The 18,290-nt window shown below is 41.0% G+C and overlaps 1 protein-coding gene across 2 annotated transcripts in view; it reads left to right on the top strand.

Annotated features, from left to right (window-relative positions):
- Positions 1 to 18,290, top strand: part of ASCC3 (activating signal cointegrator 1 complex subunit 3) — a 194,592-nt gene that overhangs the window by 84,862 nt on the left and 91,440 nt on the right. For both annotated transcript variants that reach the window (XM_033143493.1, XM_033143494.1), the window contains 2 exons: positions 5,752 to 5,886; positions 18,088 to 18,279. In XM_033143493.1, coding sequence (XP_032999384.1) covers positions 5,752 to 5,886; positions 18,088 to 18,279 — 327 coding nt within the window. The remainder of the gene's footprint in view (positions 1 to 5,751; positions 5,887 to 18,087; positions 18,280 to 18,290) is intronic.

Genomic DNA, 18,290 nt, shown 5'->3' with positions numbered 1-18,290 from the left:
GTCATTAAATAGTTCATTGGTAACCTTGGTCTCTAACTTTTGGTGTATTACCGGTAGTTCAGCAAGCTTTATGTATGTACAGGCAGTTGAGTCATTATACTGAGCCTTTACCATTAATGAACTTCTTGATCAGTAGGAGATGACATGTAATGTGTCCATGGTTGTGTTTGCACCGCATACAAACAATGGTATGTCCAATAGCAAGTGGGAGCTGCAGTGGCCTTCTGGCTTGCATACTACTTTTTTCATATTGACATGGCTAAGAGATGGATTTTGGTTGATCTTGACTTGTTTTATTCTGACTAGGGATCATGGCTTATTCCAAATTATGGTTGAAATAAACCAGCTGGAACAAATACAGTTTGGAATAAATTAACATTATTATTTAAATTATAAACCGCTTATATGCAAAAATGGCTTTTAAGTTGTTTACAACTATAAAATCAATTATAAAATCCATACAAAAATAAAATACACAATAATAAGCCAAGCAAACCATTAAAACTTCCTCAACTAAAATGTACAATCAATGAAGTTTAAAAGCATGGCAATTAAAACAGTTAAAACAATAAGACTAGAAGTACAGGTTCAGGTGAATACTTGCCAAAAAGGCATGTTTTCAAGAGGCAGTGCCAATACAGATGGAAACTCTCATATTTCAGCAGGAAGAGCAATCCATAACACTGGTACCACCAGTGAAAAAGCCCTCTTCTGTGTTACAACAAGCTGATAATCACCAGATTGTGGCAAAACCAACCATGTTCCATTTGCTGAACATGATGCCATTACCAGGCATTGGAAGGAAATATGTTTTTTCAGGTAACCTTGTTCAGAGTTATTTAGTAGCAGAACCTTAAAACTGGTGCAGTGGCTAATAGGCAGCTAGTGAAGATTCCTCCGTACTGCCAGGATATGTGCCCAATAAGGAGCACCACCCAGGCTGCAGCCTTCTGCATAAGCTGCAATCTCTGAACCAGAGAAGCCCCACATAGAGTCATTGCAATAGTCCAGGTATGGTGCTATCAATGAATGTGTCACAGTGGCTAAATTATCCCAATCCAAGAAAGGGTGTAGTTGACATACCAGCCAAAGCTGGCGATACTCTTTACCACAGAGGCCGCCTAGGTCCACAGACAAAGGTGGACCCCATCTGTGTACCTGTTTTCCAGAGGGAGGCAATACAGGCTGGCCACACACACACACACACCCACACCCACACACACACACACCAATTGTCAGACCTGGTAACCACTTACCCATCGTGTCTCTTCTGTAACCGGATTCAGCTTCAGTTCACTGACTCTCATCCACTGCTCCCCTGCATCCAGACAGTGGTTCAGCTTATGTATGGCCTTTCTTGACTGAAATCAAATAGAAAAGTAGATCTGAGTGTCGCAAACTTCCTGATGATTGTTCCCAATGTGGATACCCAATTGCAATGCCCTATAAGATGTAGACGTGTAGTCCCCCAGTTCTCTGCTGGTGGTCATGCAGATAGGATAGGAACCACCAAACTCCCAAACCACAGAGATAGTCCACTAGGATACCATGATTAATGGTATCAAAAGCAGCTGAAATACTTAGCAGCAGCAACAACAGGGCTGCACGGCCTGTCTCTTCCTTCAAAGGAGGTCATATTTTGAAGATAAACAAATGCTTTGCAGTCATTTCAACCATTATCCCTTTCATGCATCTTGTCAGAAGTTGTTTTAACTAAATCACCAGTGATGGTGTGGTCTGGTATACTTGAAAGTTTTCCTGATTAGGCTGTAATCTTATTTAGGAAACCATAATGAGGAAATAAAGACTGAATAGCACTTTAAATCCAGCTGGCCAGAAAAAGCCAATCTCAATATTGCTAATAAGCTTCAAAATCTTCTAGGTGTTCATCATTTGTCTCTTAGGAGTCGGCAGGGGAATCTGCCAATAACAAGATAGATGTATCATCTGGCTAAAATAGTGCTTGTTGCAATACTTGCTGCGGTTCAGCAAATGTTGAAGGGGCAAGAGCAGCTCTGTAAATCTAGGCAGCAAGATATAAAGTTTGTACCAAGCACAAAGTAATGATGTCTTACTTGCTTGTTACCAGCTAGCCATTTTATAGAACTGAAATTAAATTAGGTAGTATCTTGGAAATCGTTTGCTTTGGTGGTCAAGTATACGTGAACCTAGGAAACTTTCAGAGTTCAAAGGGGGATTGAAGAAGTTGATGGTTAACAGGATTTTCAGCATCTGCAATGGCCATGGAGACTATTAGATGTAACAGGGTTCAAAGCTGATGTCAAGCACTGAAGAGATTTGTTAGCAATAGAGTAATTCCATGGAAAAGAACAGTAAGTAGGTTAGGGAGAGGCAGACATCAAGTCCTTTAAAATTCTGTTTTACTAAAGATATAGCAAAGACATTCCCTTTTCTTTATCTTTGAGGTAATAAATGTATCTTCTTTCGATTTTGTCATCCCAGTATAGTTTGCCTATTTATAAACACAAACTAGGGAAGGGGAAAAGATGCTGATTGTCGTTGGAAGTAGTAGACCATCAGTGTGCCACCACTGACTGACTTGCACGCAAAAGTCTTTAGAAGTTTTTTAAGGCTGAATATATTGATAGCAGGGACCCAGGTGGCGCTGTGGGTTAAACCACAGAGCCTAGGGCTTGCTGATCAGAAGGTCAGCGGTTCGAATCCCTGCCACGGGGTGAGCTCCCGTTGCTCGTTCCCTGCTCCTGCCCATCTAGCAGTTCGAAAGCACGTCAAAGTGCAAGTAGATAAATAGGGACTGCTCCAGCGGGAAGGTAAACGGCGTTTCCGTGTGCTGCTCTGGTTCGCCAGAAGCTGCTTAGTCATGCTGGCCACATGACCCGGAAGCTGTCTGCAGACAAACGCCGGCTCCCTTGGCCTATAGAGCGAGATGAGTGCCGCAACCCCAGAGTCGGACACAACTGGACCTGATGGTCAGGGGTCCCTTTACCTTTATATTGATAGCACTGAACTGTGAATCTTCCCACAATCCATGGATTGGACAAGTAAAATCCTAGTTTGAGAAAAAGGAATTGCCTTTGTGACCTCCTTATCAGAATGAGAAAAGCCACTCAAGAAATATTAAATAAATGCTCACAGTTTCTACACATTTTGCTAAAGAGCACTCATTGCTGTAGGATGGTTGTCCATGCCTACCCTAAGCAAAATATTTCAACCATGAGTGGATTCTGTGCCAAAGGTACACTGGGGAAATAGCAGAAACCTGCAGAGAAATGAGGCTTTGAAAAATAGTGTACAGCAGGGATAGCCAGTATGGTGCCCACTAAATGTTGTGATTTGCATTTCTCATCAGCACCAGCCAACATGCCCAGTGGTCAGGGATGATGGACATGGCAGTCCACAACATCTGGAAGGGAGAATGGTGCTGATTTGCCACATTGGTGTACAAGTAATAATAAATAAATAAATAAATAATACCATAATTTTATTATTTGTTATTTATACCCCACCAAGTGTTCCTGTTGGGAGGCATTGATTCATCTTGCCCAGCAAGAAAACAAAAGGCCCAGCTTATCATAGCTAACTTTAATCATGGAGAACTAACATGGCTCTGCTTGAAGTGGCTTCTAGTTTATAAGCGTTCCTCTCTATTGGTTACAGATTTTATTGATTACAGATTTTTATTGATTACAGAATTACAGATAATCAAAGGGCATGGGATGAAGCCTTCTGCTCATCAAAATCTGAGTGTTTGTTTAACTTCAAGATGAATTAATTTTTATTTATAAACAAGTTGCCAAACGCATCAAAATTGGATAAAGCACCCCACCCCCAATGTGTGTTTTCTGGTTTACTAGTTTAACCATAAACTGAAATTCTTAGCAGGATGCCAATTGTCAGTTGCAGTGGCATCACAGAAGAAGGATTTTACCATTGCCTGTTCCACTGGGCAGGAAAAGGATCTGTGCCCAAGCTGGTCAACTTCAAAATGTCACCATTTAATCTGCCTTTGCCGCCACCAGACTCTTTGGTGATAATGACTGAGATCAACAAAATGATTAGGTTTTCTAGCCACAGAGATTATTTGGAAATGTTTTGAGAATATCCACATTTGTTGGTAGTCTTAACAATGGTGGTCAGCCATCCCATCAAAGTGGTTGAATAGGAAATAGTGCTACCAAAATGGAATGTTCAGTCACAAAAGTGTCTCAAAGGTGTTCACTTCACATAGAATTGTAGAGTTGGAAGGGACCCTGGGGATAATCTAGTTCAACCACCTGCAATGCAAGTATATGAATTGTTCAAACCTGCAACCTTGGCATTATTAGCACCATGCTCTAATCAACTTGTTGGACTAAAACTCCCAGCAGTGTGGACATTGTCCTGGGTTGATGAGAGTTGTAGTTCATGAGAGCGCCGGATTGGGGAAAGCTGCCTCAAGTTGTTTGTTTGTTGCCACCCAGTACAGAATATGAGGGAGAAAGTGCTGTATTTGGTAGAAGTTGAATCCACTGTTGCATTTTTAACATAGTAAGAAACATATTTTTGATTTCTTTCTTCTTCTTTGCTAAAACTACCTCTGTTCAAGGAAAGTATCACCTTCTTTCTTTAAACCACTTTCAATAGTGTTTTTAAAAAGTCTTCAGCAAGAATTGTTAATCCCTCCCCCCCCCCCATAGTCATAAAATTCTGTAGTGCTAACCTGGAGACATTTCCTTTGTGCTTTGCTTGCATATTTTGTCATTTAAAAGCTTAGTTTTTCCCTAAGAAAAGCTACACAAGCTCTCAGCTCTTGAGACACCAGAACTAGCTTTGAACTTCAGAGTACAGATCTAATTACACAGCTTGTAGCTGTGGAACCACTTTTCTCTATTCCAAATTACTTTTCCCAACTTATTTGCATAATGTAATGCATAGAGGTTAGCCACTGAAATAAAATAAAAAAATCTCTTGACATAGTTAGGACAGGCTAAGTTAACCCGCTTAGAACTGCAGTGTTGTTCTGTTTTATATGCTCATTCAGTAGACTGAAATAAAAATATATTTTGAAAGTAGTGTGCATTGTGGTCTTGGATCGAGGCTGGTCTTTTCCTTTCCTTTTTAAAAAGTTTTAGTCCTGAAGTAAATGAAGTTGCTGCCATTCAAGTCAAGAAAGCTAAGCGGGTTTATAAAACTATATACAATTTTAGGAAAGAGAATAGGGATACATTTTTCTCTCTTTCTCATAACGCTAAAACTCTGGGTCACCCACGTTGGTATACACACTGCAGTTAAAATATCGTTCTCCCTGGTATGCTAGTTTTCTACATGTGATAATCTTTTGTTCTTGAAGTCTATGAGCACTCATATACAATCCAAAGTGGTTCCAGGCACTACTGTACTTGTATGACCTCATATGCTCCTTGTGAGGACTAAGCCTAAGTCAGAGCTCTGAAACTGAATTGCAGACTGTGAAAAAGGGGGGGGGGGGTTACATGCTTTCATTTAGTGTACATACCATCTATTTGTTTGCTCTGAATTAGAACAGGCTGGATAACCTGTGGACCTCTAAAGGTTGTTGGGCTCCATCTCCCTTCTTCCCTGATCAATGGCCATTCTAGCGATAACAGATGAGAATTTTAGTCAAACAATCTCTGGAGGGCCAGAGGATAACTAACCCTGATTAAAATGACTTCTGTGTGTTTATTATTTAATTTAGTCCTAAATCACTAGTATTATTAACCAATTCCTATTGCTAAATGTTTTTTTTTTTTAAATCTCTTTTATTTCAAGGTGATGGTGTTTGTTCATGCTCGGAATGCTACTGTCAGAACTGCAATGGCTCTTCGTGAGAAAGCTAAAAATAATGGTCACATTTGCTACTTTTTGCCAACCCAAGGTCCTGACTATGGGCAACTAGAAAAACAAGTAAGTGGTTTCTATGGCTAATTGGTTTTGATGTCCTACCAAAACAAGATCCATTAATATCTTCCTGTTTTTTACTGCTTACCATGGTGTGTTTTTTAATGGATTAAACATTTTGTTCTGTGTTTGAACACACTGATTCATTCTAAGGGTTAAATTTCACAAGCATTGCATTTAACTTTTGTCTGCTTCTAGGGCTGCAAATACATTTTTTTCTGATGAAAGCAGTATTTTAAACATGAATGTGGCATTCATGATTTATGCAAGGCAGATATATGTCAAAACATATTGTAAACAGTAACCCATGAGACTTTTGCTATTGCCTCATAGCATGGGAGCCAATGTACCATTTCACCCTCTTGTGACACCTTGGAAACATCACAAGGTCTTAACTATATAAGAGCTGTCCTCAACTTGGTTCCTTCTCATGCCACCATTTTTAAGGTGCCAGGGGATTAATTTTGCACTGGGAAGGAGCACCATGTGCATTCTTCTCAAAGGCCTCAATCTTTTAGCTGGAACAACATGACACCTACACCCATGATTATAGTGTCAAGTGGGCCCTGCTTGTGGGATTCCAAGTTTCCTTTTGGGGGGGGAGATGTGATATGAATATGATAAATAAAATATTCACAATATTTGGTATCTGACAGTATTTCACATTCACATTGTGGCAGCAGTTGGCTGTTAATCAGTGCTAGTGTTATTGTAGCTTACCAAGAGTGAATCATTGGCATTCTGAGGTGGTCTTAAATAGAGTGTACTGTAGATGTTGCTCTGTGAGTACCGTACTTTTAGGTTTATATTGAGTATATGCTCATGTCAGTTGACAGATTTGTCTTCCTAAGTTTATCTAACCATCATCCCCGGTACTGTGGAAACTGGCTCTGGCTGGAGAAGTGAAGGTCTGCATCCTTGACTTCATTTGCCAAACCAACTGTAAACATTACTAATAATTTACCTATTCTACTTATTCACTGAGCTCTTAACATTGACTTCTGTATTTCTCCCTGGCTCCAGCTGTGACTGCAAAGTTCAACCATGGTTAATTTACGGTGGAAGAACGTGTGCTGTCTGCTAATATTTCAACATGGGATTTAAGTGCGTTCACTTTTTGTTGTTGTTGTTGTTGTTGTTGTTGGTACTCCTTGACATGTCATGCTAATTAAAATCCATCTGTTAAGAAACAGCTACACATTACTAAAACATTAATATTATTTTCCATAAGTGACAGTTTGCTGCTAAAACCCATAGGTTGCTCTCTCATTAGTGATAATTAATGGAGCTATTTCACTGCCCTGTGAGACACACAAACAAAAGAGATGTTTCATCTGCTGATGTTTGCAGGAAAGAGTCATTTGTAGTTTGCAGCTCATTTATGCAAAACATATATCATAACAAAACCAAAGCAGAGCACATCAAAGGCTTGCATTCAGATATAACCTTGCTTAAAATGTCAGCAGCTTTCATAGAATCATAGAACTGCAGAGTTGGAAGGGACACTGGGGTTCATCTAGTCCATGGGTAGGCAAACTAAGGCCCGGGGCCAGATCCAGCCCAATCGCCTTCTAAATCCAGCCCGAGGACGGTCCAGGAATCAGTGTGTTTTTACATGACTAGAATGTGTCTTTTTATTTAAAATGCATCTCTGGGTTATTTGTGGGGCCAGCATGGTGTTTTTACATTAGAATGTGTGCTTTAAAAAAAATGCATCTCTGGGTTATTTGTGGGGCATAGGAATTCGTTCTTTTTTTTCTCTCTTCAAAATATAATCCAGCCCCCCACAGGGTCTGAGGGACAGTGGACCGGCCCCCTGCTGAAAAAGTTTGCTGACCCCTGATCTAGTCCAACCCCCTGCAATGCAGCAATCCCAACTAAAGCATTAATGACAGATGGACATCCAACATATGCTTAAAAACCTACATTAAGGAGGGAGTCCACTCTGGGTATGCAGCTTGAGAGTACTTCTGGATCCATTTCTATGGCTTGAGCCTCACATGACCTCAGTGATGTGGAACAAATTCCATCAGCTTTGGCTGGTGGCTCAGCTGCACCCCTGTCTGGACAGAGATAGCCTAACTTCTGATGACTGTGCTCTGGTAACCTCTAGGTCGGGTAGGCAACCTAAGGCCCTGGGACGGTCTGGGAATCAGCGTGTTTTTACATGACTACAATGTGTCCTTTTATTTAAAAGGCATCTCTGCGTTATTTGTGGGGCCTGCCTGGTGTTTTTACATGAGTAGAATGTGTGCTTTTATTTAAAACGCATCTCTGGGTTATTTGTGGGGCATAGGAATTCGTTCATTATTATTTTTTTCAAAATATAGTCCGGCCCACCACATGGTCTGAGGGGCAGTGGGCCGGCCCACAACTGAAAAAGGTTGCTGACCCCCACTCTAGGTTATATTACTGCAACATGTTCTACGTGGGGCTACATCTGAAGACAATTTGAAAACTTCAGCTGGTGCAGAATTTGGCATCCAGGTTGCTCACCAGGACAAGACGGTTTCAGTATATGACACCAATCCTGGTCCATCTGCACTGGCTGCGAAATAGCTTCTGGGATTTCTGCTGTTAGCATCCTTTTTGCATTTCCCCCTTCCCCTTCTGATTTTAGCATGTTGCAATCTTGTAATGAATTCCTTTTACTGAAGACTTATTTTTTAATGTTCTGAATGAAAATGACTTAGTGGTTTTTTTTTATATATATAAGAATTTATTAGTGTGTTGTTGTTTTTTTAAAAAAAGGGATTATCTTATTTGCTTACTGAGAACAATAATACTTTTTCAGTAAAAGATTAGTTAATCTGGTTTGCGTCTTGCTAAGCAGGTAATTACAGAATTCTGCAGATGACCTTATAAAATGGAAAAAAGTGTTTAATAAATGTAGGATGATGAGATATAGGAGGTGTTATTAATTAACACTGTTCATATTCCCATCTATACTCTGGCAATATCTTTGGGATAATTAAATGAGATAATATCTCAGTAGAATAAAGTTTAGGGATTTGGGGGCGGGTAGGACCCACTGTGGCCAAACGAACTTGTGTTCTTATCCACCTTGTATTCAAAAAAGGAAATGGCCTGGTTTGCGCATCACATTATCCATCATAGATAAAAGACACTATGGTTTAATGTGAAAGAGCAACCTGCTGATGCGCACCCCTTGGCCCTTTGCTCCTCCCTCATTGTTGGCTTGTGCTGTGAACTGTCCAGCACATCCATCCAAAAAATGAAATTATGAGCAATGGGAACTTTGAGTGCAGCTCTACAATATTTTTTCCATTTTTCTGTCCTTTATATAGCAGTGGGGGTGGGGCTAAAAGCAGATATTTGCTAGCTTCAAACATACCAGTATGTAACCAACCATTATAAATTAGACATGGCATAATAGTAGTAGTAGTAGTAGTAGTAGTAGTAGTAGTAGTAGTAATTTATTTGTACCCTGCACATCTGGCTGGGTTTGCCCAGCCACTCTGGGCAGCTTCCAACAAAGATTAAAAATACATTAAAACATCAGTCATTGAAAACTTCCCTGAACAGGGCTGCCTTCAGATGTCTTCTAAACGTCAGATACTTGTTTATCTCTTTGACATCTGATGGGAGGGTGTTCCATAGTCTGAGGTTATCTACATTGTGTCATCCAGATATTTGGGGCTACAACTCCCATCAGCCCCAGCAAATATGGTCGGTGGTTAGAGATGATTGGCGTATAGTCTGCAACATATGGAGGTCATAGGGTTTGCTGTTCCTGGGACTGTTCCGTTTCCAGTCTCAATTCTGTGTCTTATGGGTTGCCAATAGAGGAGCAACCCAGCTTTGTCGGGACATGGTTCACTCTGGTAGGTTGGCTTGACTTTCCCCTGATTGGGGCATGTGGACTCTTCTGTCATAGTAGTCATATGGCAGAGAGGCAAACCCACAGTGATAGTGTGTATGTACACACACATGCATGTGTGGATAGATGTGGATAGTTGTAGGCATATCTTCCCCTTCCCTCTGAATAACCCACACCATGAATTATTAACAAACTGTAATTTGTTTGGATACCGGTCAATAATGAAACTCGTTCAAGCTTTAGAAACAAAATTACTTTTGTCCTCATGCTGGGAAAGATGACATTGAAGAGAGAGTCTATTTTACTTCAGCAGCTTCCTATTCCACGTAGCATAACATTTTGACAAAATAAAGAGCCAGTGGATTTTTTAAGAGCCTGACAGGAGACAACCTGCCCTTTCAATTTTGAAATAAAACCTCTCATAGGAATTAACAGACATCTGTAAGTAATTAAGAATTACTCTCAGGAATTTATTCTCGACTAAAGCTTTCAGGCATTATGGATGATGTCAATCCCTTTCAGAAACATTAAGAATTGGAAATAGTTGACAGTGAAGGAACCTACGCACATACACACAGAGAGAGACAGGATCTGGAAAGCAGTGGCTTATAGAAAAAGCAGCTAATCAGAGTTGAAGGCCTGCTTCAGACATAATGTGTCAGGGACCGGCAAGGCTCTGAAAAGCGTGTGACGGAGGCAGAAGGCCAGGGGATTGATCCAGGAGAGGGGGCCAGCGATTTATGGGGTTTGGCACTGACCATGAGGCTGAAGCCAGGCCAGTAGGGGGAGAGGAAGGGTCAGGGCCGTCAGAGACAGAGATGGGCATGTTGGGGGAAGAGGCTGTTCAAGCGAGGGATGGGGCAGTCAAATCCCTGCCACTTCCCCCCCTGCTGTCTCCTAGAACCAGGAGAAGCTTGAAGAGGGAAGAGCAGTGATGCCTTCTGTGCAGGAGAAGTCTCAGGTTGTGTACATGTACCCTGTCAGATGAGGGTACATAAGCTGGTGGAAAGGCAAGGCCCTACTGTTACTGCAACTGCTCCACAGGGCACCGACCTTGGGACAGATGCCTAGAGGCTAGAAACATGTGCAAATGTTTATCTGGGGCACCATGGGAGTTGCTGTAAGTGTCTAAGACTTAACTTTCAGACAAACACATTTCTTGGCTTGGGGTGCCTAGGACATAATGCTAAACCACAGGCAGCTGTCATACAGTCTTTCAAGTTGCATTTCAGTAAATTCAGCAGTGGCTAGGGATGAGGGGCATGGAACAAAGAGCTCAATGTATTCTACGCTGTTCTCCCCTACTTGTTTTGTCTTCATATAACAACCCTGTGAGGTAGCTAGGCTGAGAGACGATGACTGACCCAAGGTCACTGAGTGAGCGTCATTTGTAGGGATTTGAACCCTGGGGAGGAAGTCAGCATTGTGTGAAGGCATTTTGGCTTCCCTCTCTTCCACCTACATGCTGTTCCGGGAGTTCTCTTGACCCCACACCAAAGCCAATTTCAGGGGCATTGGGGGCAGGGGAGAGAAGAGAATCCCTATTGTACAACCACAAGTCCTTGTACAGAGCTTCCACTGACAGGACTCATTCATTGAATCCCAACCCTGGTCTCCCTAGTCTACGGTTGCCATATTTCAAAAAGCGAATATCCCAACACAAAAGTTGTGGGTTTTTTTTTTTTAGCAAAGTTGTTGAGCTGGTGTGATGATTGAAAAGAAGCAATCTATAAATAAAGTACCACCTGCAAGTTTACAAAGGTTTGCTGTGTTTTTTTATTTTCTAGCCACTTATCTTTTATGTGAACCTTGAGTTAGCTGTTCACACCAAGCAGAGGCAGGAAACAGGAAGACTATTTTTCTTTTAATGTACTTACGTCACATGCCTTATACCAGCATTTTAGTTTTGAATCAGTTTTAAACTGAAAATTATCTTCAGAACAGATATAGTATTGAGAGCCACCTTGTGGATTTTTTTGTTATTGCACATTTTTGTATTTGATTGCATTTTTCAGTATATAATCTGGGTTGCTGCTGTCTTTTAATATCTTATTTTTTAAGTATTGGTACCTTTATTTATACTCTGATTATGTTTTTGAATATACTTTCTACACTCAGCACTTTGAAAGTAACCTTTCCTCTATTCTTACTTTAAGCTGGTGAGAGGGGGAATGTGACAAATGGAATGATTTTAACAAGGTCAATACTTTCTGCAGTTATTGGCTGTATTTAGATGATCATATATTGGTTTCTTAAGTGAAGATTTGCAGAAGTCTCTTGCTCACACACACAGCCCTTCGATTCCTCCCTTCACAGGATGCGGTCATCAAACCAAGAAGTCTCTAATTAACCATAAGTTGCCTGAACTGGTAAAGTATCCTCACCAGCATCAGAACAAGACAGGATCTTAACCATTGTTTGAAATTGGTTTAAGGACTGAAGCTGGTTCAGACAAAATGGGAAACTATGGTTAAATACTTCGTGGTTTAATCACAGCTCACACAAAGCAGCTTGTGTGAGGAAAACACTTATGAATCTCAGGTTACTAAGCCAGGATCATCCAACCTGGGCCATTGTGTTCAAACATGCTCAGTGGTGATAAATGATAACAGATGTTCCAAATAACATAATGCCTTCCTGTAGGTAGTGTAGTTGCTTTTTACACTTACCTGTTAAATATGCCTTGATGATATAAAACAACTGGATGATTATGTATATTACCTGTTTGCCTCTGAAACTTGCAAAACAACACCATTGAGGACTAATGAAAGTCTCTTTGGTGCCAGTTCTATGCTTCAACACTGTCAGGTGCCTAAATTGGCTGTATATTTGCAAGAATTTAAGAAGCACCTGGCTGGATGTACGCAATCTTCCAGCACTCCTTCTGTTCTACAGGAAAGTAGATCAAAATGTAGTATATTAAGACTGCAATTCTAAATACACTTACTAGGCAGTGAGCCCAAGTGAGCACAGTGGGACTTTAGAGTAAACTTGAGTAGGATAGTCCTGTAAGAATCGCATGTCCATTTCTTGTGTAAGCCTGACTGGAAGTCCATTTATTTGGGGTCAGTTTGTGTTTATCATTCTACACGGAATGTTTCAATTAGCAAGGGATGTTTATAATCTCATTTCCCTGCACTGCAGCCTTGTGAGTAAGCTATGTTAACCTTTTCCAGTTTGTTGACCACCAATCTTAGGCTGAATGAAAAAGAGGGAACAGAAAACTGATGTTCAGGGACTTGCTCTCTCTCCTCAGTAAGATCTCAGTTATAGCTGAGACATATACATCTTGCTTTGCAAAGAAAAATTGGGAAAGCAAAAGCACAAGTAGCTCCTCCCCACACACACCTTTTGTCACTTTTCTCTGTAGTATCTGAACATCTGAGTCTGGCAGAGGCTGCCTTGTGAACCTTGCCGTCAATTATTCAAGCCTAATGTTCCATCCACTGGGCAATGCTGCCCTCTGTGTCCTGATGCCAATGTTTTAAGTGTACTTTCTTGAAAGATATAGCCACCTCAAAAGCAGATAGCTACATATTATTGAATGCACCTAATATTGCTATGGGCATGGCAATTGCATATAGGATGACAGAGTTGTTCAGGGTGGCATAATGAAATTTGCTATTACTCATTTCATAGATTACTAGTATGACTAGATATCTAACTACAGTGGTACCCCGCAAGACGAATGCCTCGCACAACGAAAAACTCGCAAAACGAAAGGGTTTTGCGAGTTTTTAGTTGACTCACAAGACGAATTTGTCTATGGCTGTTTTTCGCAAGACGAATTCATCTGGCGAGGTACCACTGTAAGCCGGCACTGGACCGCACCACGCTGCGTTTTAAGGCTGCAGCGAGCGAACAGCAGCGCTGCTGTTCGCTCGCTGCAGCCTTAAAACGCGGCGCCACGCGGCTCCTGTGCCGGTCGGAAGGGGCCCCCGGACTTTTCCCCCCCATAGGAACGCATTAATTAAATTTTAATGCATTCCTATGGGAAACGGTGCCTCGCAAGACGAAATTTCCGCAAGACGAAAAGTCTTGCGGAACGAATTAATTTCGTCTTGCGAGGCACCACTGTATAGTCATGTATATTGGCAGCTGATTGCAAATTATGAAGGGCGTATTTATAACTTATTTTGTAACTACTTTATATGAACTGAGATATATTACTCCACCTCGTTTTTTCCTCACAGCTGTCCTATAAGGCAGTGTTCCCCAACCTTGGGCCTCCAGCTGTTTTTGGACTACAGCTCCCATCATCCCTAGCTAGCAAGGCCAGTGCTCAGGGATGATGGGATTTGTAGGCCAAAAACAGCTGGAGGCCCAAAGTTGGGGAACACTGCTATAAGATATGTCACCATAGGAAATGCTGGTTATAAATATAGAATAAGATCCATGCTTGCAGTTCTCTCTACGAAATGATTTGAGATCTAGCAGAAGAGGAGATATGATAGCCATCTTCATATCTAAAGGGCTCTCATATGGAGGATGGAGCAAGCTTGTTTTCTCCTGCTCCAGAGGCTAGGAACCAACCAATGGATTCGAGTTACAAGAAAGGATTTTCCAAATAAATTAACATCAGGAAGAACTTTTGATAGTAAGAACTGTTCAACAGTGGAACAGACTCCCTCAGGAGGTAGTGGACTCTCCTTCCTTGGAGGTTTTAAAGCAGGTGCTATAATTGAGATTCTTGCTTTGCAGGGGGTTGAACTAGATGGACCTTGGTGCTCCTTCCAGCTCTACAATTCTATGAGTCTATGAGAAAAGAGTCTATGAGAAGGGGGGAATTTTGTGGGTTTTCCCTTCCTTCTGCAGCCCTCCAGCACCATTTTCCTACCTTCTGAGCAGATGTTTGTGAGATGCAGGGGGAACGAGGAATCACTTCCCCTGCTTCTTCCTGCAGACACTTCAGGTTCTCCTTCCACTAATCTGAATATAACCCACAATAAATAACATAATGGGAGGAATTCAACATCTCACTAAAGTGATAGTTCCATCAGGGCAAGCATTTTGGCATGCCTTCCCCTATTCTGAGGGTTCTCCTTGCTGCCCCACTGTGAGCGCACAGGGGGAACGCCACACTGTGCAATCGGCCGTCCTCGGTGTCTGCTGACAGGACTCATTGGCTAACTCCCACCCAATGGGTTGTATCTAATGCTACTGTTGTGTAAACAGAACAGACTTCAGTTCACAAAACAGGATTTCCCCTACCTCTCCTCCCCCCTGAAGCCCTGCCCCCATTCACCCCAAGAATCTGCTGTGGAGATTCCCTCAACCCACTGGAACAAATTTTTGAGAGTGCACAGGGCGAAATGAGGAAGAGAAAGTCCCATTGCATGAGTGAAATCTCTTCTACTAATGCAATGGCAGCATGGATATAACCTGATAAATATGTTTAATCCTACTCAAGTAAATTGAGAAAAGCAGCTTAATCAGCTTAAAATGTATTTAAATGTACATCAGCTTAAAATGTATTTATTATTTATTATTTAGATACCCCTAAGTAGAGTATTACATTCTCATTGTATTCTGCATTAAGATGGTTATTGTTGCTGCCTTTGATATATGAGTTTTGTTTCCCTGTGATGCACCATCTCTACAACACTGTAGGATTGCTCATTTTCCTTCGCAAGGTATTTTGAGGGATAGTGTCAATAGTAAAATTAATCTCTCTTGGCTACTGCTTGAGAGAAGATACATCATTATGACATTGTTTTGTTCTCTACATGCAAGATTGTATGAGACCATTAAAAAAAACTAGGGAGGAGGATACTACCATTATATGAGCCACCTTGGGTCATTTGTTTTTGGACTGTGAAGCAAGGAACAACTCCTGCTACACTAGCTTATAGAATTGTATAGTTGGAAAAGACTATTCCTTGGAAATGGTGCGGTGTGATCTGCCATTGCCTAGCATGACCCAATTGTCCTTGTTGGGAGCTGATGTTGAGGAGCAAGAAAGCACCTGCAGGAGAGAGAACAGACAGGAAAGGTGAGGAACCCCATATCATTATCCTCTTTTTTGTTTCTTACACCAGCCATGCCCTTTTTTTCTTTTCGCTGCCTGAAATGTCTATGGCCTGAGGAGATACTTAAGTTGGCAGCTTGGGATGTGTATGTTGGTAGACTTCCTCAGAAGATGAGCTTTAGTGTTAGAACTTTGTAACAGATTTTTATTATAGTAATTATGTATAATTCCTGGTTTTCATAAGGTTGAACAAACATAATCAGAAATGCCTTTAATTGTCATTTAATCCTAAAGGTTATACACAATGATAGTGAAAGTCCAGTAAGATTATTGTACTGTGGACAACTTTAAATCAAGGTTGCATTGTTCAAACTGCTGGAGGATCAGTTTCCTTTGAAAGAACTCTGAAATATGTAGGTTGGGACTTGGTTACCAACCATTGAATATATTTTATTGGTTGGTTGGTTGGTTGGTTGGTTGAATTTATATTCATCCCTATACCCAGAGGTCTTTTCAGAATGTGTTTTGTTGGTTAGATTGTGTGCATTAGGAGGCGGAACTATTTGGAGCATGTTTTTATCTTTGTTACCACTGAAGCAAAGTCAGCTTTAGCAGTCTTTCCAGTTTTATGTTTTTTAATGGAAATCCTGAGAGAGCACCCTTGAAATCTCGATTTATTCTTCTTTGCCTTCAAATGTAATTTGTAGTCTCGCATCCATACTTTACAAGCTACTGAAAAGGAAGTGAGGAACTGAGCCCAGGCTGTAAATTGAACATAATGTTTGGTTGGCTAAGTTAAGGTCTTCAGCAGAAGTCCCTTTCTAATGTACCTTTGAAATCTGGAGACATGAAATGTTTGTTCTGGAAAATGGGCTTCCTCTTACTGCCCACAACCTCAGGAAAGGAAGGAGTTTTGTGTCCTAGTAATATATCAGTTCTTCAGAAGTTAACCATGAAGCATTCTTGAAGATGAACTATATCATTTGGTAACTGAAATTTATTCAGTATCTGAATAGGAAGGCAAATAACACAATTTTGTTTGGGGATGCTATGTGTATGCCCATTCCTCTGTTCCAAAACATGCATCAACTGAAATATGCACCTATGCATATTTAGAAGCCTATTAACTGCCCCTCTACACTGAATATTTTACTTGTTCTGCTCAAGGAAGACCCAAGAATGCCCCTTTGAGCATATATCCATCTGGCAATTCTGTAGAAGCATTGCAAATGCTCAGTTTCTAGCCCACAAATATGAGCTCATTTCCGCAAGGATGTTATGAAATCCCAATATTCTTTGTAAAAACTTCAATTTGTGCAGGTTTTTGCTGTCTGAGACATAAGTCAGGCCTTTGATTCAGAATGATTTTGTAAGAGTTACTTCCATTGACTTGATTTGGTTTATTATTATTTTGTCTGTGGACACAACACGGTTTACAAGATTAAAATTAAAGTCATAGGGTGATAGCCAGTGTTTGCCAGAGTAGACCCGTTGAAATCAAATCCACTGATTTCAGTAAATCTGCTCTGAGTTTGACTTTATTATTTATGGATGACATCCAACTTTCCTAGCTTACTAGGAAAGAAGGTATATAACAAGAGTCTGACCTAAGATGAGCCACTTCAGCAGCACTAACATCATACAAATATATCATGGTAAATTAAGAAGCGAGTCTCAAAATGCGTATTTGGACTGCGAGGGTGGAATTATTTGCGGAGCGGTCTACAGTGGAAAACATCCAGTTGCCCTGTGATTTGGCTTAAACAGCGCTTTACTGTCTTACACCATTTGGCCTTCATGGCCTGTACTGTTTAGGGAACGGGACGTGGGTGGCACTGTGGTCTAAACCACTGAGCCTCTTGGGCTTGCCATTCAGAAGGTCGGTGGTTCAAATCCATATGATGGGGTGAGCTCCCATTACTCTGTCTCAGCTTCTGCCAATCTAGCAGTTTGATAGTGCACCAGTGCAAGTAGATAAATAGGTACCACTGTGGTGGGAAGGGAAACAGCATTTCTGTGTGCTCTGGCTTCTGTCATGGTGTTCCATTGCACCAGAAGCGGTTTAGTCATGCTAGTCACATGACCCAGAATGCTGTCTGTGGACAAATGCCGGCTCCCTTGGCCTAAAAGCAAGGGTGAGCACCACAACCCCATGGTCACCTTTGACTGGACTTAACCGTCCAGGGGTCCTTTACCTTTTACCTTACTGTTTAGGGATACAGAACTAACAATATGAATGATATCCATTTCCAGTAACAGCAATAACAAACCACTAATGTGGTTAGAAGGGCAGTTTATTTGCATCCTATCTGTGGTTGTGTTGTTGGAAGCAATTTTGTATGTGCCAGGATTATTGCATTTTAATGTAAATATTATTTTTTCACTTGTCTATGAAAAGGTTCAAAGATCCAGAAACAAGCAAATGCGTGAAATGTTTCCTGATGGATTCAGTATTCATCATGCAGGAATGCTGCGGCAAGACAGAAGTTTGGTGGAAAACTTGTTTTCTCGTGGCTATATAAAAGTATTGGTTTGTACAGCTACATTAGCTTGGGGTGTCAATCTTCCTGCTCATGCTGTCATTATTAAGGTAAGAGCATA

The sequence above is a fragment of the Lacerta agilis genome, chromosome 3, assembly GCF_009819535.1.
Source record: "Lacerta agilis isolate rLacAgi1 chromosome 3, rLacAgi1.pri, whole genome shotgun sequence".
Taxonomy (NCBI): Eukaryota; Metazoa; Chordata; class Lepidosauria; order Squamata; family Lacertidae; genus Lacerta; species Lacerta agilis.
The sequence above is the reverse complement of the archived record's forward strand: the minus strand, read 5'-3'. Positions and strand labels throughout refer to the sequence as shown.